Consider the following 24,384-nt stretch of genomic DNA (forward strand, 5'->3'; position numbering starts at 1 on the left):
AAGTTTTATCACCCTTGCATTTTGCCCCTAATTTCCTAGCAACTATCTTCCTATCCTTTCTACAAATAGCAAAGGAAGCATTTAAAGCATGATAAATTGTAGAGGGTCCATTCATAATTTTTCTAGGAACATGAACAATATTCTTTCTAGGCACATGATGAATATTTTTCCTAGGCATATCTCTACCATGCATATAGGAAGAACTGGGAGCAACCATAGCATAAGAATCATAGGCATGTGAATCAAAAGCATTACAACTCCTATGAGACTATCTTCTATCATTATACATAAAAGCATGGTTCTTTTTAGTACTACTTGCCATAGGGGCCTTCCCTTTCTCCTTGGCGGAGATGGGAGCCTTATGGCTTGTTAAGTTCTTGGCTTCCCTCTTGAAGCCAAGCCCATCCTTAATTGAGGGGTGTCTACCAATCGTGTAGGCATCCCTAGCAAATTTTAGTTTATCAAAATCACTTTTGCTAGCCTTAAGTTGAGCATTAAGACTAGCCATTTCATCATTTAACTTTGCAATAGAAGCTATGTGTTCACTACAAGCATCGATATCAAAACCTTTACATCTATTGCAAATAACAACATTTTCTACACAAGTTGTTGATTTACTAGCTATTTCTAACTTAGCATTCAAATCATCATTACTGCTTCTTAAGCTAGAAATTGTCTCATGGCAAGAAGATAATTCACAGGAAAGCATTTCATTTCTCTTAACTTCTAAGGCATGAGATTTTTGTGCTTCTACAAATTTGTCATGTTCTTCATACAACAAGTCCTCTTGTTTTTCTAAAAGCCTATTCTTATCATTCAAGGCATCAATCAATTCATTAATTTTATCTACCTTGGTTCTATCTAGGCCCTTAAATAAACATGAATAGTCTATTTCATCCTCATCACTAGATTCGTCCTCACTTGAAGAAGCATAAGTAGAGTTTCGAGTACATACCTTCTTCTCCCTTGCCATAAGGCATGTGTGACGCTCGTTGGGGAAGAGGGATGACTTGTTGAAGGCGGTGGCGGCGAGTCCTTCATTGTCGGAGTCGGACGAGGAGCAATCCGAATCCCACTCCTTGCCAAGATGTGCCTCGCCCTTTGCCTTCTTATAGTTCTTCTTCTTCTCCCTCTTGTTCCCTTGATCCTGATCACTATCATTGTCGGGACAGTTAGTAATAAAATGACCAAGCTTACCACATTTGAAGCATGAGCGCTTCCCCTTTGTCTTGGTCTTGCTTGGCTGCCCCTTGCGACCCTTTAGCGCCGTCTTGAATCTTTTGATGATGGGGGCCATCTCTACATCATTAAGTCCGGCCGCCTCAATTTGTGCCACCTTGCTAGGTAGCGCCTCCTTGCTTCTTGTTGCCTTGAGAGCAAGGGGTTGAGGCTCGTTGATTGGACCATTCAATGCGTCGTCCACGTATCTTGCCTCCTTGATCATCATCCGCCCGCTTACGAATTTTCCAAGGACTTCTTCGGGCGACATTTTGGTGTACCTGGGATTCTCACGAATATTATTCACCAAATGAGGATCAAGAACGGTAAAAGACCTTAGCATCAATCGGACGACGTCGTGGTCCGTCCATCGCGTGCTTTCGTAGCTCCTTATTTTGTTGATAAGGGTCTTGAGCCGGTTGTATGTTTGGGTTGGCTCCTCGCCCCTTATCATCGCGAATCGTCCAAGCTCTCCCTCCACCAACTCCATCTTGGTGAGCAAGGTGACGTCGTTCCCTCATGAGAAATCTTGAGGGTGTCCCAGATCTGCTTGGCATTGTCCAAGCCACTCACTTTATGGTATTCGTCCCTACACAAGGAAGCTAGAAGAACAGTAGTAGCTTGTGCATTCTTATGAATTTGCTCATTAATGAACATGGGACTATCCGAACTATCAAAGTGCATTCCACTCTCTACAATCTCCCATATACTAGGATGGAGAGAGAACAAGTGACTACACATTTTGTGACTCCAAAATCCGTAGTCCTCTCCATCAAAATGAGGAGGTTTACCAAGTGGAATAGATAATAAATGAGCATTTGCACTTTGAGGAATACGCGAATAATCGAAAGAAAAGTTTGAGTTAACCGTCTTTCGTTTGTCGTAGTCGATGTCGTCGTTGTCCTTGTGGGAAGAAGTTGACTCATCACTGTCGTCGTAGTAGACGATCTCCTTAATGCGCCTTGTCTTCTTCTTCTTCCCATCTTTTCGTCTATGACCCGAGCCCGAGTCGGTAGGCTTGTCATCCTTTGGCTCGTTGACGAAAGATTCCTTCTCTTTATCGTTGATCACGATACCCTTCCCCATAGGATCCATCTCTTCGGGCGGTTAGTCCCTTTGTGAAGAGAACGGCTCCGATACCAATTGAGAGCACCTAGAGGGGGGGGGATGAATAGGTGATCCTGTGAAACTTGAAAACTTAAGCCACAAAACTTGGTTAATTGTTAGCACAATAATTGCCAAGTGGCTAAAGAGGAATCCTCAACAAAACACAATAACCAACAAGGATCAATCACAGAGATGGCACGGTGGTTATCCCGTGGTTCGGCCAAGACCAACGCTTGCCTACTCCACGTTGTGGCGTCCCAACGGACGAGGGTTGCAATCAACCCCTCTCAAGCGGTCCAAAGACCCACTTGAATACCACGGTGTTTTGCTTGCTTTTTCTCAATCCCGTTTGCGAGGAATCTCCACAACTTGGAGCCTCTCGCCCTTACACTTGAAATTCACAAAGAAGCACAGAGCAAGGGAGGGATTAGCAACGCACTCAAGACAAGAAATCACAGCAACACCACACACACAAGTCGCAACGAGAGCTCACAACACAACTCAATGAGTTCACCACTCAACTAGAGCTCTAATTGCTATCGCAAAGAATCAAAGGCCCGGAATCGATGTCTTGGTGCTTAGGAATGTTGTAGGAATGCTTGGTGTCGTCCTCCATGCGCCTAGGGGTCCCTTTTATAGCCCCAAGGCAGCTAGAAGCCGTTGAGAGCAATCTAGGAAGGTTGATCTTGCCTTCTGTCGACTGGCGCACCGGACAGTCCGGTGCACACCAGACACTGTCCGGTGCCCGATTTCTTTCCTTCTATGGCGAAGCCGAACGTTGGCAGTCTTGGAGCCGTTGGCGCACCGGACAGTCCGGTGCCCCCTTCTAGCCGTTGGCCCGACCACGTGTCCCACGCAGATCGCGCGGCCGACCATTGGCCCTGCCGACCGTTGGCTCACCGGACAGTCTGGTGCACACCGGACAGTCCGGTGAATTATAGCCGTACGTCGCCGATTAATTCCCGAGAGCGACAAGTTCGCCTGTGAACGGCCCACCGGACAGTCCGGTGCACCACCGGACAGTCCGGTGAATTATAGCCGTACACCGCCGTCGAAGTCCCGAGAGCAGCCTGTTCGCCAGAGTCAGCCTGGCGCACCGGACACTGTCCGGTGCACCACCGGACAGTCCGGTGCTCCAGACTGAGCAAAGTCTTGGCTGCTCGAGCCAAGGCATTTTCAATTGGGTTTTTCCTGTTTCCAGCACTTAGACACAATACATTAGTCCATAAAACAATGTACTAAGTCTGAGAAACATACCTTTATCCTTTATTTGTACTTTGTCCACCTTTTTACACTAGGGCACTTGTGTTGGACACTAAATCACCAAAATACTTAGAAATGGCCCAAGGGCACATTTCCCTTTCAGTATGGTCTTGTTATAGTTGATGATTTTTCCCGCTCCACGTGGGTATTCTTTTTGCAGGATAAATTTGAAACCCAAGGGACCCTCAAGCGCTTCCTAAGGAGAGCTCAAAACGAGTTTGAGCTCAAGGTGAAGAAGATAAGGAGCGACAATGGGTCCGAGTTCAAGAACCTTCAAGTGGAGGAGTATCTTGAGGAGGAAGGAATCAAGCACGAGTTCTCCGCTCCCTACACACCATAGCAAAATGGTGTGGTAGAGAGGAAGAACAGGACGCTACTAGACATGACAAGGACGATGCTTGGTGAATTCAAGACGCTCGAACGGTTTTGGACGGAAGCCGTGAGCACGGCTTGCCACGCCATAAACCGGGTCTATCTTCATCGCCTCCTCAAGAAGACTTCGTATGAGCTACTAACCGGTAACAAACCCAATGTTTCTTATTTCTGAGTTTTTGGGAGTAAATGCAACATTCTAGTGAAGAAGGGTAGGAATTCCAAATTTGCTCCCAAAGCGGTAGAAGGGTTTTTGTTAGGTTATGACTCAAATACAAAGGCGTATAGGGTCTTCAACAAATCATCGGGCTTGGTTGAAGTCTCTAGCGACGTTGTATTTGATGAGACTAATGGCTCTCCAAGAGAGCAAGTTGTTGATCTTGATGATGTAGATGAAGAAGACGTTCCAACGGCCGCAATACGCAACATGGCGATTGGAGATGTGCGGCCACATGAACAAAATGAGCGAGATCAACCTTCTTCCTCAACAATGGTGCATCCCCCAACTCAAGACGATGAACAGGTTCATTAAGAGGAGGCGTATGATTAAGGGGGAGCACAAGATGTTCATGTGATAGAGGAAGAAGCACAACCTGCACCTCCAACGCAAGTCCGAGCGATGATTCAAAGAGATCATCCCGTCGACCAGATTTTGGGTGACATTAGCAAGGGAGTAACTACTCGGTCTCGATTAGTTAATTTTTGTGAGCATTACTCTTTTGTCTCTTCTATTGAGCCTTTCAGGGTAGAGGATGCCTTGCTAGATCTAGACTGGGTGTTGGCCATGCAGGAGGAGCTCAACAACTTCAAGAGAAATGAAGTTTGGACACTGGTGTCTCGTCCCAAGCAAAATGTTGTGGGAACCAAGTGGGTGGTCCGCAACAAACAAGACGAGCACGGGGTGGTGACAAGTTACAAGGCACGACTTGTGGCAAAAGGTTATGCCCAAGTCGCAGGTTTGGACTTTGAGGAGACTTTTGCTCCTATGGCTAGGCTAGAGTCCATTCGTATTTTGCTAGCATATGCCGCTCACCATTCTTTCAGGTTGTTCCAAATGGATGTGAAGAGCGCCTTCCTCAACGGGCCAATCAAGGAGGAGGTGTACGTAGAGCAACCCCCTGGCTTCGAGGATGAACGGTACCCCGACCACGTGTGTAAGCTCTCTAAGGCGCTCTATGGACTTAAGCAAGCCCCAAGAGCATGGTATGAATGCCTTAGAGACTTTTTAATTACTAATGCTTTCAAGGTTGGAAAAGCCGATCCAACTCTTTTTACTAAGACTTGTGATGGTGATCTTTTTGTGTGCCAAATTTATGTCGATGACATAATATTTGGTTCTACTAACCAAAAGTCTTGTGAAGAGTTTAGCAGGGTGATGACTCAAAAGTTTGAGATGTCGATGATGGGCGAGTTAAGCTATTTCCTTGGGTTCCAAGTGAGGCAACTCAAGGATGGGACCTTCATCTCCCAAACGAAGTACACGCAAGACTTGATCAAACGGTTTGGGATGAAGGACGCCAAGCCCACAAAGACTCCAATGGGAACCGACGGACACACCGACCTCAACAAAGGAGGTAAGTCCGTTGATCAAAATGCATACCGGTCTATGATAGGGTCCTTACTTTATTTATGTGCTAGTAGACCGGATATTATGCTTAGTGTATGCATGTGTGCTAGATTTCAATCCGATCCAAGGGAATGTCACTTAGTGGCGGTGAAGCGAATTCTTAGATATTTAGTCGCTACGCCTTGCTTCGGGATCTGGTATCCAAAGGGGTCTACCTTTGACTTGATTGGATATTCAGACTCCGACTATGCTGGATGTAAGGTCGATAGGAAGAGTACATCGAGGACATGCCAATTCTTAGGAAGGTCCCTGGTGTCATGGAGTTCTAAGAAACAAACTTACGTTGCCCTATCCACCGCTGAGGCCGAGTACGTTGCCGCAGGACAGTGTTGCGCGCAACTACTTTGGATGAGGCAAACCCTTAGGGACTTTGGCTACAATCTAAGCAAAGTCCCACTCCTATGTGATAATGAGAGTGCTATCCGCATGGCGGATAATCCTGTTGAACACAGCCGCACAAAGCACATAGACATCCGACATCACTTTTTGAGAGACCACCAGCAAAAGGGAGATATCGAAGTGTTTCATGTTAGCTCCGAGAATCAGCTACCCGATATATTTACCAAGCCTTTAGATGAGCAGACCTTTTGCAAGTTGCGTAGTGAGCTAAATGTCTTAGATTCGCGGAACTTGGATTGATTTATAGCATACATGTGTTTTATGCCTTGATCATGTTCCTTAAGCATTTTGTTGTTTATTTATGGTGCTCAAGTTGTACAAGCACTCCCCGGACCTTACAAGTCCATTTGCAAGTGATGCACATATTTAGGGGAGATGTGTTACAACTTGACTCTTTGGGACTAACCATGTGCTTGAGTTTGCTTGATTTAGTCTCAAAGGTGAAGTGAAAGGGAAAAGGTGGACTTGGACCATGCAAGACTTCCACTGCACTCCGATGAAAGAGTAACTTATTCCAAGTTCATCTCTATGCTCTTATTGCCTTTTTACTCTTGGTTGAATATTTTGGTGAGGCAATGGGGTTAAAGGGCGAAAATTGATCCCGTTTTGGTAATTGATGCCAAAGGGGGAGAAAATAAGGCCAAAGCAAAAAATGGATCAGCTACCACTTGAGAATTTTGAAAATAGTAGAGTTAGAGTTTTTGTTTGTCAAAATACTTCTATTTGTCTCTTATTGTCAAAAGTTGGTCTCTTGTGGGGAGAATGCTTAATTATGGGAAAAGGGGGAGTTTTTTGAATCTTTGATAAATTTCTCTTGAAATATCTCTCTTTATGTTTCAACAAGTGTGTTTGACTTAGAGATAGGAAATTGAGTTTGATTTGCAAAAACAAACCAAGTGGTGGCAAAGAATGATCCATATACGCCAAATTTGAATCAAAACAATTTTGAGTTCTTATTTGAAGTGATTTTGCACTTGTTCTACTTGCTTTATGTTGTGTTGGCATAAATCACCAAAAAGGGGGAGATTGAAAGGGAAATGTGCCCTTGGGCCATTTCTAAGTATTTTGGTGATTTAGTGTCCAACACAAGTGCCTAAGTGTTAAATGGTGGACAAAGTACAAATCAAGTATAAAGGTATGTTTCTCAGACTTAGTACATTGTTTTAGAGACTAATGTATTGTGTCTAAGTGCAGGAAACATGAAAAATCAAGTTGAAATTAAAGATGGCTTTGTTCAGCCAAATTCAGCTCTGTCTAGGTGCACCGGACTGTCCGGTGGTGCACCGGACAGTGTCCGGTGCGCCAGGCTGGCTCAGGCGAACTTGCTGCTCTCGGGAAGTGATTAACAGCGTATGGCTATAATTCACCGGACTGTCCGGTGAGCCAACGGTCGGCCGCGCGATCCGCGCGAGACACGTGGCCGAGCCAACGGTCGGAAGGGGGCACCGGACAGTGTCCGGTGCGCCAACGGCTCCAAAGTGTCAACGGTCGGCTTCGCCAAAGAAGGAAAGAAATCCGCACCGGACAGTGTCAGGTGGTGCACCGGACTGTCCGGTGCGCCAGGCGACAGAAGACAAGAATTGCCTTCCTGGAATGCTCTCAACGGCTCCTAGCTGCCTTGGGGCTATAAAAGGGACCCCTAGGCGCATGGAGGAGCATACCAAGCATTCTCTAAGCATTCACCAAGACTTCGATTCCGCGCATTTGATTCTTTGTGATAGCAACTAGAGCTCCATTTGAGTTGTGAACTCGCCGGGTTGTGTTGTGAGCTCTTGTTGCGACTTGTGTGCGTGTTGTTACTCTGATTTCGTGTCTTGTGTGTGTTTCTCATCCCTCCCTTACTCCGTGCTTCTTTGTGAACCTCAAAGTGTAAGGGCGAGAGGCTCCAAGTTGTGGAGATTCCTCGCAAACGGGATATAGTAAAGCAAAGCAAAACACCGTGGTATTCAAGTGGGTCTTTGGACCGCTTGAGAGCGGTTGATTGCAACCCTCGTCCGTTGGGGCGCCACAACGTGGACTAGGCAAGTGTTGAACTTGGCCGAACCACGAGATAAACCACTGTGTCTATCTGTGATTGATCTTCTTGTGGTTATCGTGTCTTGCAAAGACTCTTCTCTAGCCACTTGGCATTCTTGTGCTAACTCCTAATTAAGTTTTGTGGCATTAAGTTTCAAGTTTTACAGGATCACCTATTCACCCCCTCTAGGTGCTCTCAATTTGGCGCACCAACGTTTTCTGCGCTAGTCATGTTTGGTACCTTCCAGCGATTATAACCCCAACAATTATAAAATAGTTATCTACATTGCCGGTTATCTAATGCTCTCATCGGATACAATATAGAACATACTTGACGTGTGCTGAGATGAAGTGTTTATTTTACATGCTCTCTATATACTGTCCGGCAAGGTATCGAGTGGTACATTAGACACGTTTGAGCACTATATAGCTAAATATCGTGCTTGACATGCTCTTTGTGTGTCCAGTCCAGTGGGTCAGGCGGTGCTGAATCAGATACATCATTTTAGGCGTATCCATTGCACACTTGACTTTAGTGTGTCCAGTTGAAAAACTATGTAGTTTGTGTGAGCTTTACTCGTGTTTGATGCATATATCTTGTGCACCATCGGACAAGTCACCGAGAATATTTTCTTGGCTCTTCTCAAGTGTGCTAACTCTTAAAAAATTTACCAACTATATTATAGCATAGTTAACAACATCCGTATCTCTAAATAAGTTTGTTCTAAAAACATACTCATACTAATTATATACTATAAATATTCGTAGATAATTATAATTAATAATAATCTCTACTAACTATTAAGGGCTTAGCGTAGACTGCCCCCGCCTCCGCCCGCCCGACGTCCGGATTCCGCGCCGCCGCAACCGCCCCTGCCCACCCGACGTCCGGATTCCGCGCCGCCGCAAACCGCCACCATCCCCACCAGTCATGCCCGCTCGCCCAACCTCCGGATTCCCGCCCGCCCCACTCGCCCGATCTACCTCCAGATTCCGCGCCCCCGCAAACCGCCAGCCATCCCCGCTCGCCTGACCTCAGGATTCTTAGCCGCGGCGCGATTCTCGGCAGGATTTGGATGGGGGCGACGCAATCCGTTCGCCGCGGCTACCAACAATCCCGAGCCCGTCGCGCCGTCACCGCCGCATACCCCGCCGCGCGCTACGAGCTCAATCCCCCGCGCGCGAAGCCTCCTCCCACTTGACGTTGCAACCTCATGAAGGCAACCGCCAGCGGATAGACGGACAGACAGAGGACACGACGCTGGTGCTGATGCCGAGCGACAAGATGCGGGACGGCACGCACACCGCAACGGTCGCGCAAATGATGGAGGACGTCATCGTCGTCACCTCCCCCGATGCCCGCCTCCACCACCTTCTTTGCCCCTTCTCCGCCCCTGCCAGCTGCCTCCCCGGAGTTGTCCCGTGATGTTCGCTGCAAGACCCCTGCTGGAGGAGCTTCGGAGGGATCGCGATGAGAAGGCCCGGGCCGTGAGGAAACTAGAGGAGTTGAGGCAGGACGTCGACTTGGTTGCCAGGTTATTAGATCTGAGCTTTCTTCTCTGTTTCCAGGAGCAGATCCACGGTGGCATGGTGAAGCAGAGGAGCATCAAGGACCTCATATTAGGCGGGGCAGACGAGGAGACAAGACTACGCGGCGAGCTCCGGATGGCGATGAAGGGCGAGGAGTGGAGCCGCAATGTGACGGACGACCTCTCCGTCGTGCTCTCCAATGTGACCACGGAGGCCAGGCAAGTTAAGGCCTGACTCTCCGAGGCGTAGGCGTCCGATGAGCGTGACTGCTGCAGGCTCAAAGCCGACGAGTGTGTGGCGGCCTGGGGTGACAAGAAGGAGCGTGTGCTCATCGACTGTGTGCACGCGTCCGAGGACAATTCGAACCGGGCGCGCCAAGAGAACACCAAGCTGGTCGAGTTGCAGCACGTCGTCATAGGCGACGAGAACACGTGCATGCGGGACATCCTCAAGCAGGTCGTGGCCAAGGCCAGCGCCGTCAGGGACTCGCTCGAGCTTGCCAGGGCCGAGAATGCGCGCCTCAGCCGCGCCATCACCGACAAGGAGAGCGCGATGCAGAGCCTTCGCTAGGAGTACGAGTGCGTCAGGGTCAGCAAGGCCGCGACGCAGGGTAGCCTCAGGGAGCTCAACAGCTGCCTCGCCGCCATGACGACGACGGTGTGCAGCACGCCCACGTCTACCAAGACCGCCACGCGCCGGACTATGGCCTCGACCAACACCTTCAAAATGACAGCAAGAAGGGAACTCCGTAGTCGGTGTCGCAGCGGTGGATGGTTTACAAGCCACGGACGCCCAGCAGCCGGAGGAGGTACTCGATCGGCGAGACGGGCAAGCTAATGACTGGCTTCTCGTAGTCCACGGGGATGGGGAACCTAAACCCCAAGGATCAGATCTCAAGTCCACTCGGATGGAGGAGTTCGACCACATCGACGAGAGCCACTACGTTGACATGGAGGATTCCATGATTAAGCACAAGAAGGTTCGATGATCTGTTCAAGAGGAAAAGCTTCTACAAGTCGAATTCAGCACCAGTACACACTCTTGTAGTTCTGTTCTTGTTCGTCTGAATACACGAGAAATGAAAAGTTGTTGAATACACGAGAAATGAAAAGTTATTGTGTTGAAATTTCATGTCGTTTCCAGAGCCTAGCATTTTCATGCTAGAAGCCTGGAAGTTCAGTAGTTTAAATCCGTATGGTTGTCACGGTGATTAAAAGGTATCCAAATCAAAATCTGATTATGTGAAGGTGATGTAGTAAGATTGGAAGAAGGTGCAGCTTTGGATATGTTTGTGTGACCTTTTTGACATTTAAACTTGTAGAACCATAAAGGAAAGTCAACATTTGCTAGGATGACCATTTGTCAGGTGCAGATATTGATTAGGGCGGCATATTCTCTACCATGCACTGAAGGTGTTTGCTCCGAACCTTCATTCTAACCAGAACTCTTTCGCCTAGCATGGCTTGGAAATAAATTTGTGTCTTATTATGTATCCATCTTTTTTGAAATGAACGGAAAGAGAGCTGCCGAAAAATATATTAGAAGAGAAAGTAAAATACAATTAGCATGCTCCTAGGGGATGACCACACCCTAAAACAAAAAAAACACGAAGAAAGAAGCAGAAAAGAAGAAAAAACCACTAAAACAATCTGGAAAGAAAACTTAGGAACCCATAACTAACTTGAACTGGTCCACATCCAAATATTTTTCTTCAAGAGTTTGTCGTTTCGTGCATTGATATGTTTCTAAGTCTACTGATGGTGTCAAGGTACATTCAAATATTTTTCTTCAAGAGTTTGCAATGTGCCTATTTGATTATGGCAAGACAGTGTTGTTGGACCATTTTATATGGATACACAAAAGAAGCACCTTGAAAGCACTACAAAGTTAACACAACTTGAGGGTCCAGATTCTGGTGTTTTCCATCCCATGGATGATTGACTTGCATAAGTTATAATGCTTCTCTTGTCATGAAGTATAAAGCAAAAACATATTTGTTGGATAGCCACAATGAGTTTGAGTTTGAGATTGGGACTGAACCTGTTACTAATCAACTAGAATCATGTGTAACTCAGTTGTCAGTGAATCAAACTGCACATTTTGTAGCTGAATTTCCTCCTAGGGATTTAATCATGGCTGCATCTTCTGAGTTCTCACATGACCTCTCAAATGTATCTAGCGGTGAGCCACCTAATCTTATAATTTTATATCAGCAATCTTTTTTGAATATAGGTTCATCATGTACACATTTTAAACATTATGTATATGTTTTATTATAACAAAGTTTACTAAGAAATATACAGAAGCCGTAGCAAAGTACGGGCATTTGGTTGATAATCCGGACGTCGACCAAGCATCATGGCTCCCGACGAAGCAGAGGCTGCAACCAGCGCGCTGGACGTTGCCTGGGGGGCCTGATGCTGGCGGCGGCGGCTGTATAGGGGCAGCGGCAGAGCTCATGATCGTCGAGACCTTTGATACCAGATTAGTAGGAGCTACGTTCCCTATGCTAACGATATGTTTCCGTTGCAACGCACGGGCACCCACCTAGTTAAGAAAATAAGAGTGTCCAGAAGTTTAGGTTCTTTTCAACCCATGAACCCCACACGCCCACACTCTCTCCACTGGAAGCCCATCACCTGCTCGTCCACAAGCTGACATGAACAATCACTCGTGTTCAGTGGCGAAGCCAGGATTTCTCTAAGTGTAGGGCCCGATATAACACTAACAAATATTTATATCAGTTAGAAAAACTTAAATCATACAAATATATAGATAATGACATATATGACCATGAACGGATTATACAAATTCTCTCAATTCTTCGGAACATATTTGGGCCCCTAGTAATTTTTCGGCTCAAGAGTAGGGCCCGAGCCCTAGCGGCCCTATGCCTGTCTCCGCCACTGCTCGTGTTGCCCACCACTGCCACTGTCAGAGTCAGTGGCGGTACCAGCGGCAACGCCCGAACCCGAACCCGGCGTCCCCGTCCCCGACGACGTTACGGCGGGCCCGCGGCTGTGCAGCCACCACAACAGGTTGGTCAGCGAGTTGCCATTGTCATGCGCGGTGAGCGCGCGGATCTTGGTCAGCGCCGCCTCCGTGTCGTAGATCCCTTCCAACGCGTACACGAAGCCCTTCCACCAGTCGCCGACGCCGTCCCTGTCCAGCGCGGGGAGCGTCCACGCCACCAGGTCCCTGACGAACGCCACGTCCGGGAACAGCGCCTCGCTGATGGGCAGCAGGGGCAGCAGCTGGATCCCGAGGCGGCACTCTCTCCACTCGGGCGGCGCGAACCACAGCCCGCTGTCGCGCTTGTTCGCCCACAGCACCCCGACGACGCGGTTGCTCCCGCTGAAGTCCTCCTCGTACATGCCCTCCCCGTCACGGACGTGCCACCACGTCTGCGCCGCCAGCATCTCCAGCGCCGCGAGCGTCGCGCCCAGCGAGGCGAGGCGCGCGTCCCCGTAGGTGAGCCCCACCAGCGCTGCCGAGTAGTAGGCGTTCACGGCCTCGCTGGTGCTCTCCTGGTTGCGCCCGTCGGGGATCGCCGCCAGCCCCCCTGCCCACGAGTGCAGCGTCCAGAGGTCGAACATCCGCAGCCGCGTGAAGAAGCCACCGCCGTCCCCGGCCTTGTTGCACGATACCGTCATGAAATCGGCCACCATGGCGTAGGCCTGCGGCGCGTGCTCGCGGCCCCAGCCCGGGTCCAGCCTCGCCAGCACCGCGATGGCGTACAGGAAGTAGCCCAGGTGGTAGTGGTGGTCGTTGTAGATGCCGAACCCGAAGTCGGCGCTGGAGTCGCTGAGCCCCTGCAGCGTGACCAGCCCGCCCCACGTGGCGTCGTACAGGAAGCCGTTCTCCTGGAAGCTGCCGTCCAGCCACGGCGTGACAGTGGCCGTGAGGAACTCCCGCACCGCCGGGATGACGTCGGCGCACCCGACCTCCTCCGCGACCACCGCCAGCCGCGCGGCGCGCGCGACCGCCTTCCCGTAGAAGTAGGACGAGGTGGTGGTGACTGCGGCGGGCGCGAGGGCGCCCACGTCGGCGCGCAGCGCGGCCACTACCTCGGCCACGCCGTCCGCGCGGACGCCGCGGGTGGAGTGCCACGCCGGGGGCACCGGGTCGGCGCGCAGCGTCCAGCAGCCGCCGACGACGCCGACCATGTCGCCGTCGATGCTCCGGTACCGGAAGCCGTAGAGCACCCGCGCGGCACGGTTCTCGCCGTGGTCCGCGGCGGCCAGTGCCAGTAGGCGGAGGTGGAGCGGGTGCGCGAGCATCAGCAGCTCCCCGGGTCCCTCTCTGTGCCAGGCGTAGTCGACGCGGAAGGGCCGGTGGATCGGGTCCAGCGCGGCGTGCCCGGCGGTCGGGAAGCAGCGGCTGTAGCGGTCGAGGACCGGCTCCATGGACGCGTCCGGGAGGTAGGCGACCCGGATGGCGCCGGCGAAGGCGGTCGCCGAGAGCTGCGTGGGGCTGGCCTGCGCGAGGTGGATCGGGGCCGACGCGTAGAGCAGGAAGGTCTGGCCGCTGTCCATCCGGAGGCGCCATTTGGTGCCGGGCGAGCCGTGGTGGCTGGACCTTGAGCCGACCAGCTCGACGAAGGCGTGGACGGAAGAGACGGAGACGTCGATCGGTCCGGCGGTCGTGGTGACGGTGACGTAGGGGCAGCCGCGGACGAGGTGCGCGCGGAGGGACGGGGACACGTCGAGCGTGACGGAGAGGTCGTCGAAGGCCGACACGACGTGGCGCTGCGCGCTCCCGGCGGCGGCGTCGGAGACGGTGAGGTCGGCGACGAACGTCTGGGTGACGGACGACGGCGAGTGGACCCGCGACGGGTAGCACACGTCGAGCGCGCCGCCGCCCGGGGAGCGGACGGAGTAGGGGTGGATGTACTCGGGCATGTCCCCGTCCTTGAGCACGAAGTTCTGGAAGAAGGAGTTGGTGGGCAGCGGCGCGGCGAGGAGCGGCGGCGCGAAGAAGCGGGACGGGTCGGGCAGCACTGTGGACGTGGCGCGCGGGAACACGGGGTCTCCCTGGACCGGCGCGCCCGGGCGGTGGCTACCCTGGTGCGGCATGGTGGGGCGGGATCGAGTTGAGCAGAGCAGGAAGCGGGAGGGGAGGGCCTGGGCCGGGAGATAGCGCGGGAACGGGTGGCTGGCCCAGCAGCTCAGCTCTCTTCGAATCGATCGGCCCCTGCGCATCTTGCCTGCCTGCAGTCTGCAGATGCTTTTATATACTGCGTGTGTGATCTTGGTTGGGCTGGGCCTGGGCTTTTGGTTGGTCCGAACGATCCATCGGCATGTCCCCGCCCGCGTGTCATCAACATCAACACTAATCTTTATCTTTCTTCTTAAAAAAAACAAAGAGAGCGATTTTAAAGTCTCGGCAACGTTAATGATGATGACTGTAGTGCCGGCAATTGTAATTAGTTGAGTAGAAGCAAATAAAGAGGCCTGGAGCTTGCCGTGTCACGGTGAACAGAGCACGGATCGGGAAAAAGGCTTGCCGTGGCCGCGAGTGCTTGCCAGCGGCAGAGCCAAGCGAAGACGGCCGGCAACGGCAAGGCGGCCGTCGGTGCTCGCTGCTTCCTTCTCGTTCCGGGGGGCGCCACGAGCCCACGACGCCTTGTCTTTGCTTGGACGCGGCCGCACGAAACAAACATAACCCGTCCACGTTGCTGCTCTGCTCTGCACTAAGGCAACATTCTGCTAACATTCTCTTCAGTGCCACTGTGCCAGTGATGACGGCCAAACCAAACGACTGGTAAATCCTTCTCTCAGTAAGCACTAAGCAGCGGCGACGGCTCCAATTCCTCCACAGCTCTCCGTGCTCGCTGCACCTTCAGCCATGTGCCATAGCCTTGCAGCCTTGCAGGCAGTGGCCATCTACATCCTGGGTGTCGTTACGTCCTTCGCTGCCCTCTGCATCAGACAGTCTGCAGTTAGATTAGAACCAAGGACCGCCCTCCTCTCATCGGGACCACGGCATGCTCCGGAATCTGGATAGACGGTCAAGAACTTGGACGATCATGTGGAGTACGCGATCGCCCATCGCCACCAGCCGGCTGGCCGGTCTTCCCAGGACGTACACAGTGGGATGATGGCACCAAATAGCAAGAGCTTGCTTTGTAGCATTAGTATACTCGGCATGGTAACCTAACTTTTAAGCATACTTATACTGAAACTTGTTATTCTAAGAAAGTGATGGAGATGTCGTTCCGGATATTCCACCATATAACTTTTGTTTCGGTGGAACACGATCCAGCTTCAGATCAAAGGATCCGATCAAACATCTGAATTAGTATACCCCCTGTTTCATTAAGAAATAGGACCACAGTTTAACAGACTCCAACAGAACGTACTACTTATTACAATACTTAGCTCATCAAGCTAACAGTCATCATCTAACTATCCATAACAGTTTTGGATCATATTAGAGATCAGTAACCAAACAGACCTGCTAACCAGAATGCAAACACTCCCAATCACCCTAACATTTTACCAAACATGAAATTGGTAAGGGCCCACAGCAACCGGACCAATACAACCTGAGAGAAACCAGACAAGCTAAAGAACAGAAATTGAACACCGGCAAGCATCCTTTCAGCATCCAGATCACATAACCAAAAGATAACGCGCTCGGCATTAGAAGCATAAGCGATTATCCATCAGCACCCAGCCAAAATTTATGTTGAAGATCCCTTTAACCATTCTTCTGAGAAGGGAGCTTCCTTCCAGCAGCATCTTTCTTGATGTTTCTTTCTGAAGAATCGCCCAAGAATCCAACCAAGAGCAGCATAGAAGTACAATGTTAGCAATATTAGGAGAGGTGATGTTGTTGAAACAGCAATCGTTCCTAGTTTTCCATAAAGACCAAAGCACTGCACTACAACCAATAGTGATTAAATTTCTTTCATATTTTTTGAAGTTACAAAACCATAACCCAAACATCTCATTGGCATTTTTGGGAAGGGACAAAGACATAACAACCATCTGAATCACTTTCTAAGTGAAAGTAGCCACCTGACAGTTGTAAAAGATATGATTAATAGATTCCAGGCGACCACACCAATCACAATTTACATTACCATGCCAATTCCTTTTTTTTCAGATTTTCTTTGGATAAGATTTTATCTTCTAAAATCAACCAAAGAAAAACTTTAATTCTCTGAGGGATTTTCGCTTTCCAGATGAACCAGTATGGTTTTCTGGTCGTATTTTGTTTGAACTGTTTGTACAACGACTTCACTGAAAATCCTTTTTTATCAAGAATCCAATAAGGTTTATCCTTACTGTCCTTAAAACAGTATCCTTCACAGTCCATTTTTAAATTTTCCAAAAGATTAGCTCCTACTCCAAATAATCTTCTTTTGAAGATTAAGGAGTTGCAGCTATCTCTCAAGGCTCCATTCACACTTATCTCTTTATTAAGGGATAAATCAAATAATCTTTTGTATTTAATACAAAAAGGTTCATCCCCACACCATTTGTCCCTCCAAAAACTAGTCGCATAACCATTTCCAATCTCCATTTTTCTGTTTTTGCAATACTCCTCTTTACTATCCATAATGCCACGCCAAAATTGGGAGTCTCCTTGTTTTTTTTTCAACACAGACAGGGCTTTGCCCTTCATATATTTTTCTTTAACAATTGTGTGCCAAAGACCATCTTCTTTCTCCAGCTTCCAAAGCCATTTGGTCAATAAGCTGATATTCATCCATCTTAAATTTAAGATACCAAGACTCCCAATGTTTTTAGCAGTGCATACAGTATCCCATTTCACCAAATGGTATTTTTTTATTACTTCCATCATTTCACAAAAGTCTCTTTCTATATATATATCCATTTTTTTCAAAACAGAAGAAGGTGCCCGATAAAGAGAGAGCATATAAAGAGGAATATTAGACAAGCTACTATTAATAAGAGTTAATCTCCCCCAAGACTCAGATACCTACCTTGCCAAACTCCTAATTTTTTTCAAATTTCTCTTCAGACTTAGCCCACTGAGAAATACTCAATGTTTTATGATCAATAGGAACACCAAGGTAACAGATGGGAAGTGATTTAATTGGACATGTAAAAATCTCAGCATAAGCATCTTTATTATTAATAGCATTTCCAAAACAATACACCTCACTTTTATGAAAATTGATTTTAAGACCAGACATTTTTTTCAAACAAAATCAGGATAAATTTTAAGTTCCTTGCAAATTCTAGATTGTCCTGAAGCAACAGAATTGTATCATCCGCATATTGAAGATATGCACACCCTTTTTTTATAATATGAGGGATTAAACCAACAATCAATTTTTTTCTTGAACTTTTTCAATAAGACATGCAAGACCATCTGCAGCAATGTTGAAAAGAAGAGGGGAGAAGGGGTCACCCTGTCTGACCCCTTTATGTGTAGGAAAATAGGAGCTAATCATGCCATTAGTTCTAATGGCCACCTTCCCTCCTTTCACAATTTTCATCACCCAATCACCCCATTTGTCTCCAAAACCTTTTTGTTGGAGCATGTTATATAAAAAATGCCAATTGACTTTGTCATATGCCTTCTCAAAATCAATTTTGAGAATAATCCCATTTTGCTTTTTCTTTTTTATTTCATGAATAATTTCATGAAGAGCAACAACACAGTCTAAAATATACTTACCTTTAACAAAACCAAATTGATTCTCACTAATCACCTTGTTAATGCAAGTAGAAAGCCTGTTATTCAGAGTTTTAGTGATGATTTTATAATAAACATTTAGAAGACAGATTGGCCTAAAATTTTTCATTTCCATATCATTATCCACCTTAGGGATTAAGGTGATCAATCCATAATTAAGCCTTTTAATATCCAAAGTTCCTTTATTAAAATCATCACACATGTTCCAAATATCCTTTTTAATAATATCCCAAAAATCCTGAAAAAACTCTGCAGGAAGTCCATCCGGACATGAGGCACAATTATGCTTAAGATCAGAGACCACCTTATGAATCTCATCAAGACTAAAAGGAGCAGTAAGAAATTTTCTGTCATCTTCATTAAGTTTTCGCATATTCATATCGTTCATATGAATAGTCGAGACATTTGAAGGACCAAAAAGGTCTCTATAGTAGTCAGTGGCTAGCTTATTAATCTCATCCTCATTATCAACAAGTAACCCATTATCAAGCAGAGAATGAATTCTCAAACGTCTTTTATTTCCATTAGCTTTTAGATGAAAATATTTAGTATTCTCATCCCCAGCAATGACATTTTTTTCTCTAGCAATTTGCTTCATTTTAGTTTCTTCTTCCAAAAGTAAGTTTTTCAATTGAAATTCATAATCCATCTTTTCATCTTTTTCCTCCTCAGAAAGATTTGTAGACTCACTTTTGATGTCCAATCTGTTCCGATTTATTTTCAGAGTATTTATTTTCCTCCTATTTTTTCCTTCTTCATTGATATTCCAACCCTTCAATGCTCTCTTAAGCCTTTTAACTTTTTCTTTCCAAATACCAATATTATTCTTACTTCTAACTGGAAGAGTCCAGCTATTTATCACTATATCTTTAAACTTTGGTCTAAGATTCCAGCTGAGTTCATATCTAAACTCATGGGAATACTTTTTTTCTTCAGTCTGAAGAACAAGAGGCACATGATCAGACAGAGATCTATCAAGACCTCTAACGGTAGCATTATGAAACATCAAGTCCCAATCAGGGTTTACCAGAAACCTGTCAAGTTTTTCAAAAGTAGGATTACTCCTATTATTTGACCAGGTATATAGCCTATCAGAGAGGTCAAGCTCAATAAGTCCATGCATTTCAATAATCGAATTGAAAAGAGCACTCCATCTACTCAAAATCCCAGGTTTATTCTTTTCTTCATTTGATCGAATTATATTGAAATCACCACCAAAAATGGTCGGCCCTTTGCAATTAGAACAGACAGAAGAGAACTCACTGAGAAATCTGCTCTTATTTTCCACTTGGGCCGCACCATAAATGTTGACAAAACTAAAATCAACATTTTTAGATTTATGATGAATCAAACAGTTAATCATAAACTCACTCTTGTCCTGCCTAATGACATCAAAAATATCAGAGTTGAAACCAACCAGAAGGCCACCAGATCTTCCTCTGGGAGGAGCAGCAATCCAGATAATTTTTTTAGGATTAAGAGCCTCAAACCAACGTTGATCAAAATCCTTTCTTTTAGTCTCTTGAAGACCAATAAAATCTACTTTATGTCTAGTAATGAGTTCTCTTAGAAACTCAAACTTTCCCGGTTTCACCAGACCCTGACAATTCCATATGACCCCTATCATTATGGAACCATTATGTCTGAAGCCTCTCTTTTTTTAATCCTCATTTTATTAGGTGTACACCTAAACTTTGGAGAATTATTTTTCTTTTTATTTCTTAGAGAATATTTTTTCTCTCTTCTCAAATCCTCTTTTTTATTATAAACCAACATTTTTTCTTTCTCAGATTCACTATCTAATAAATCCTGGACCATTTTGTCTATAGAATCAGAAATTTCAAATTCTTTTTCAGTTTCAGTCAAGTTCAATTCATCAACAGGAGCAATATTAGAACTACAATCAATAAATCGTTCAGTCTCAACCATTTTAATATCATTGAGATTCAAACAAATTTCCTCATCATTCTTTCCTAGACTAACACTAAGCAAATCAGCCATCTCAATCAAAACATTATCACTAGTATTCAAAATAGAGAACGGATTTGATGACATACCTTTGTTCAGGAAAGCGTCTTTAGCTACCGCCCTTGAGATAGCCTTTTCAGTTATCTTGATATCTTCATTTGCCTCCAATCTTGTACTCTTCCTGGTTCCTTCCATAAGTTTAGCTCCTTTTCCTTTATTTTTCTTATTTTTTTCATCTGTGTCCATTTCCTGCTTTCCTGTGCCTTCTTTTTCAGAAGTCATCTCCTCCTAAGAGTTTGTGACCTCAACACCCATATCTTTAACTAGAACATCCAATTCTTGTGAACTGAGTAAATCATCTTCACTTTCATTAAATTCCACATCTCCTTCAGACCCTTCTTTTTCACCAGTGTCTTTTATCACTTCTGACAGATTGCCAGTTTTATTAGAAGTGAGCATACTCCCCACCATTTTAGAGGTCGACCCAGAATGATAATCAATAACCATATCATTTTCTTCTATCCCAAACTCCTCATTTTTGCCTTTTTCCACTTTTTTCCATCACAGATTTTCCAGATCTATGAACATCAACAGATGCCCTTTTTCCCAGACTCACTGAATCATCATTCCACCCCTCTGCATCAATATTCTCTACTTTAAAGAATATGTCATACAGATAAGGTTTCACACCCACTTCTATGACTTTTGGAATCATATCAATACTTTTGACATGAACCTTAAACCTGACCATATCTTTGGATTCAAGAGAATTCAAATCAATTTCCTCCACAGCCCCAATAGTTGAGCCAAGCTCACAAATAGCCTGGTAGTTTAAAAGTTCTTCAGGAACATTTTCAGCCACCACCCAAGTAGTATGGAGTCTAGATTTAGCTTTAGCTTGAGAGGACCAAGGTATAACACTAATTTTGACCCCAAATATTTTCATTTTTAGTTCAGGAAAGTTAACAACCTCCTCCAATCTTTCCTGTGAGGGGAACTGCATTAAAAATCCAGATGGACATTTGGTGGCTTTCCAAGTTCTTCCCCAGGGAAAGTGGAAACTAAAATCCTGTTCCAGATCCTCACATCTAACCTCTCCCTCAATGACTTTTACCAAACCTAAAAAACTTTTTCTAGGTTTCTTGGCAGCATTTTTAGCAAACTGAGAGGCATAGAAACCTAACCCATCAGCCGCCATACCAACAATAGGCATGGTAGGTTTGCTTTGTTTAGGCCAAACACATTTAGCAGTGACATGAGTTTCTTTTCTACAAATCTCGCACCAAAGTGGTTTGAAACATTCCCTAGCATGGTGACCTTCATCCCCACATTTCTGGCAAAAAACTCGGCGACCAAGATCTAGATCCATAATAACGGGGGGGGGGGGGTCGGATGATTCATGTTACCTGGATCAGCGCCCTCGCCCGACGTTGCAGTCTGCAGATCTTGCTTGGTCTCCGCTTTCACCTGGGGGGGGTCTCAAACGCCAGCTAAGGTTCCGGTGTCTTCCCAAGGAGGTGAGTTTTGACGTTGTGGCTTAGGGATTTGGCGATCCCATTTCGTGTTCTTCCCTTTTGGATCCATTTCAGTCGAGTCTTTAGGGATTTGGATTGCAATCCCTACCCTCGGCCACGGATCCGGAGAAGGGGGAGGACGAATGGGAACCGAAATCCAACCACCACATAAGCTAGATTTCACAGTTGAAGGCAATCGCCAAAGGGATGAGAGGAAGGCAGCGAGGTGAGGAAGAGGGCGACCCCCAATTAGGTCATTGGGAAACCCTAGTTTTCCAGACTGCACTACCGCACGGGGGAGAGAGGAAGAATGCAGAGAAGGGGAGGGGATACCTGGGGAGCGCAAATGTATTGACGCTCGGACTGGGCCGCAACCCTCCGACACGCCGCGCTGTTTCCTGATCGGAGTCACAACTCCAGAAGTCCATCCACGCCATAAACCATCGCGGGGAGCGGCCCAATCCTGTAGCACCTTCCTGGGCTTGGAGCTTTTCGATTTTAGGGATGGGGGGGAAAGTTTCCCGCCAATGGCGATTTTGGCGTGGGGAGTTTGAGGAGGGGGGCGACCAGGAGAGCGAAGGAGAGAGAGACGAGCCATCCGTCACTTTGATTCATCAACCCAGTCTTTCTGATGGTTCTTGAAGGACCGGCCCGCCGATATGTTTCCCTCACCGTTTTTCTTTTGAGCTCCAGTAACTTGATTACTCGTATAAAAGAACCTTTAGATACTTGCTTACTTTTAGATTTAATATCTACTTCTTTCTTTCCACTAACAACTCTATCTCCATTAGTTTGTACAATTTAGTATGGATTAAAGTTTACCAGACTCCTGAGTTGATGTGGGTGGTGGTGATGAAGATGTTGTAGCGTCAGAAGTGGTCGCTACCCCGTTTACTATAGTGTTCAGTTTTGCTACCGATTGCTCGATGGCTTTCTTTGTTTGCTATATCCTTGCTAATAGCTAGTTTGGTAAGATAATACTATATTATTTGTGTCATGTAAAATTGTAAACTATGCTGTTTCAAAACTACATTATTTCAAAACTGCATTATTAAACATACCCTATATGTTTTAATGTAAGTATTAACAGAGGGCGGAGGCATTGTCTGAAGTTCCAAGTGAAACTCTTTGATCTGACTTTTATTGGTTGGGTCATGGCAACGACGGCGTTCTTGTATCTCGTGCTCTTTTTGAAGATGTTGCTTATGGAGAGCCTTGATCATGGATCTAGCTTTGTCTGGTTAGAGGTTGGCTTGAAGGCTATGTTGTGTGTGATAGCTTGCTTTGAGATGAGTTTGTTTTCCTTTTTCTTTTTTTCTTTTTTGACTATGTACACCCTTTGTGTGTAGAGGCCGAGAGTAATCTTAGTCTTCTTGTATCATCTTGAGATGTAATTGTCTAAGATTAATAAAATTTCCTTCATCGAAAAATATCCCTTCAAGTGTTCAAAGCATGCCCAGCCTTTTTACTCCATGTCAAGGAAAGACACATCCCTAGATCATCACTAAGAATTGGATTGGACATAAATATAAAACAGTAAACTGTGCTACCTCACTGTCAGTACAAATAATTTTGGCTTCAAATTCAGAATTCAGAATGAGTACTGCAAAAACTGACACCAAGTTGCTACAATTGACATCTACAATGTAATACAAAAGATGGCAACATGTGTTCACTAATTTCATAAGACATTCTTGGACAGCCACTAACATCTAATCAGCCTTCCTCCTTCCATGATAATTGGCGGGTTTTGGCATCTGATTGGGGAAGGAATTTGCAAACAGGCAGACGCAGGTCAAGGCTGCTACCATGGTGCATTTCTTCAGGTTCAAACTGGCAAATGAATCCAAGCAACCAACATACAAAACAATGCTTCCCATGTTCTGCATGAACCGAGCAAGCAAGTTGCTGCATCCTTTTCTTTTATACACTGAACCCCAAAGTATTTACAGAGAATAAAAGAGTAATGGAGGAAAGCATGTGACAGTTTTTTTCTCTGTAAATGTAAGATGAGCAAATATTTTGTGTACCCTAATTACCATTCCAGAAATATTGAACGAAGGAACCAAAATGTATGGCAGATTGGGCAAACCATGGCAGGATACCATTGAAGAAAGAGACAGTTTACACGTAGTGTAGCGTACCACATTCCCTAGTACAGTTTACAATCACACTTTTGACTATAATTACAAAATTCAGTTTGCAACTCTTGGTAAATACCCTTGATACAAATGCGCATGGTTATTTCCAGTGGTTTTAACCTTCAAACTACCCATGGTAAATACTCTTGATACAAAACGAGGCATGCAGTGCATACTAAGTACCAAACATCGTGGCTTGCAAAAAGTCAAGCACATCATATATTTGGACGATTTTGCAAAGTGCCATCTTCTGCAGTCCGACAATTTGGAGATACAACAATGTGACGGTGACAGAGTTGAAGATACCAGATTGGCTAATCAGATTTCCAAGTAGACAATGGCGGGGTCTCAGAGTACTTCCAGGTGTAGGCCATTTGAGCATAACGGTCATGTAACACCTAAAATCTTAACTTGTGATTTAAGGAAATCCTTTAGAGAATAATAATAATAATAATAATAATAATAATAATAATAATAATCAAAATAAGCACCCTTGATAAATAATTGAACTTTAGAATTCACTATTTTTAAAATAAATGATCATAATAGAATAATA

The 24,384-nt window shown here is 46.2% G+C and overlaps 1 protein-coding gene and 1 pseudogene across 1 annotated transcript; one reads left to right on the forward strand and one right to left on the reverse strand.

The window, feature by feature from the left end:
* Positions 1-9,427: 9,427 nt before the first annotated feature.
* LOC103639841 (uncharacterized) lies at positions 9,428-10,599 on the forward strand (annotated as a pseudogene).
* Positions 10,600-12,251: 1,652 nt separating this feature from the next.
* LOC103638141 (putative endo-1,3(4)-beta-glucanase 2) lies at positions 12,252-14,872 on the reverse strand. Its single transcript, XM_008661123.4, is given in 2 exon segments — positions 12,252-12,535; positions 12,538-14,872. Coding segments are annotated over 2 exon segments (2,259 nt in total). The 5' UTR covers positions 14,734-14,872; the 3' UTR covers positions 12,252-12,472.
* Between the last annotated feature and the right edge of the window lie 9,512 nt (positions 14,873-24,384).

Source organism: Zea mays, chromosome 9 (genome assembly GCF_902167145.1).
Source record: "Zea mays cultivar B73 chromosome 9, Zm-B73-REFERENCE-NAM-5.0, whole genome shotgun sequence".
NCBI lineage: Eukaryota > Viridiplantae > Streptophyta > Magnoliopsida > Poales > Poaceae > Zea > Zea mays.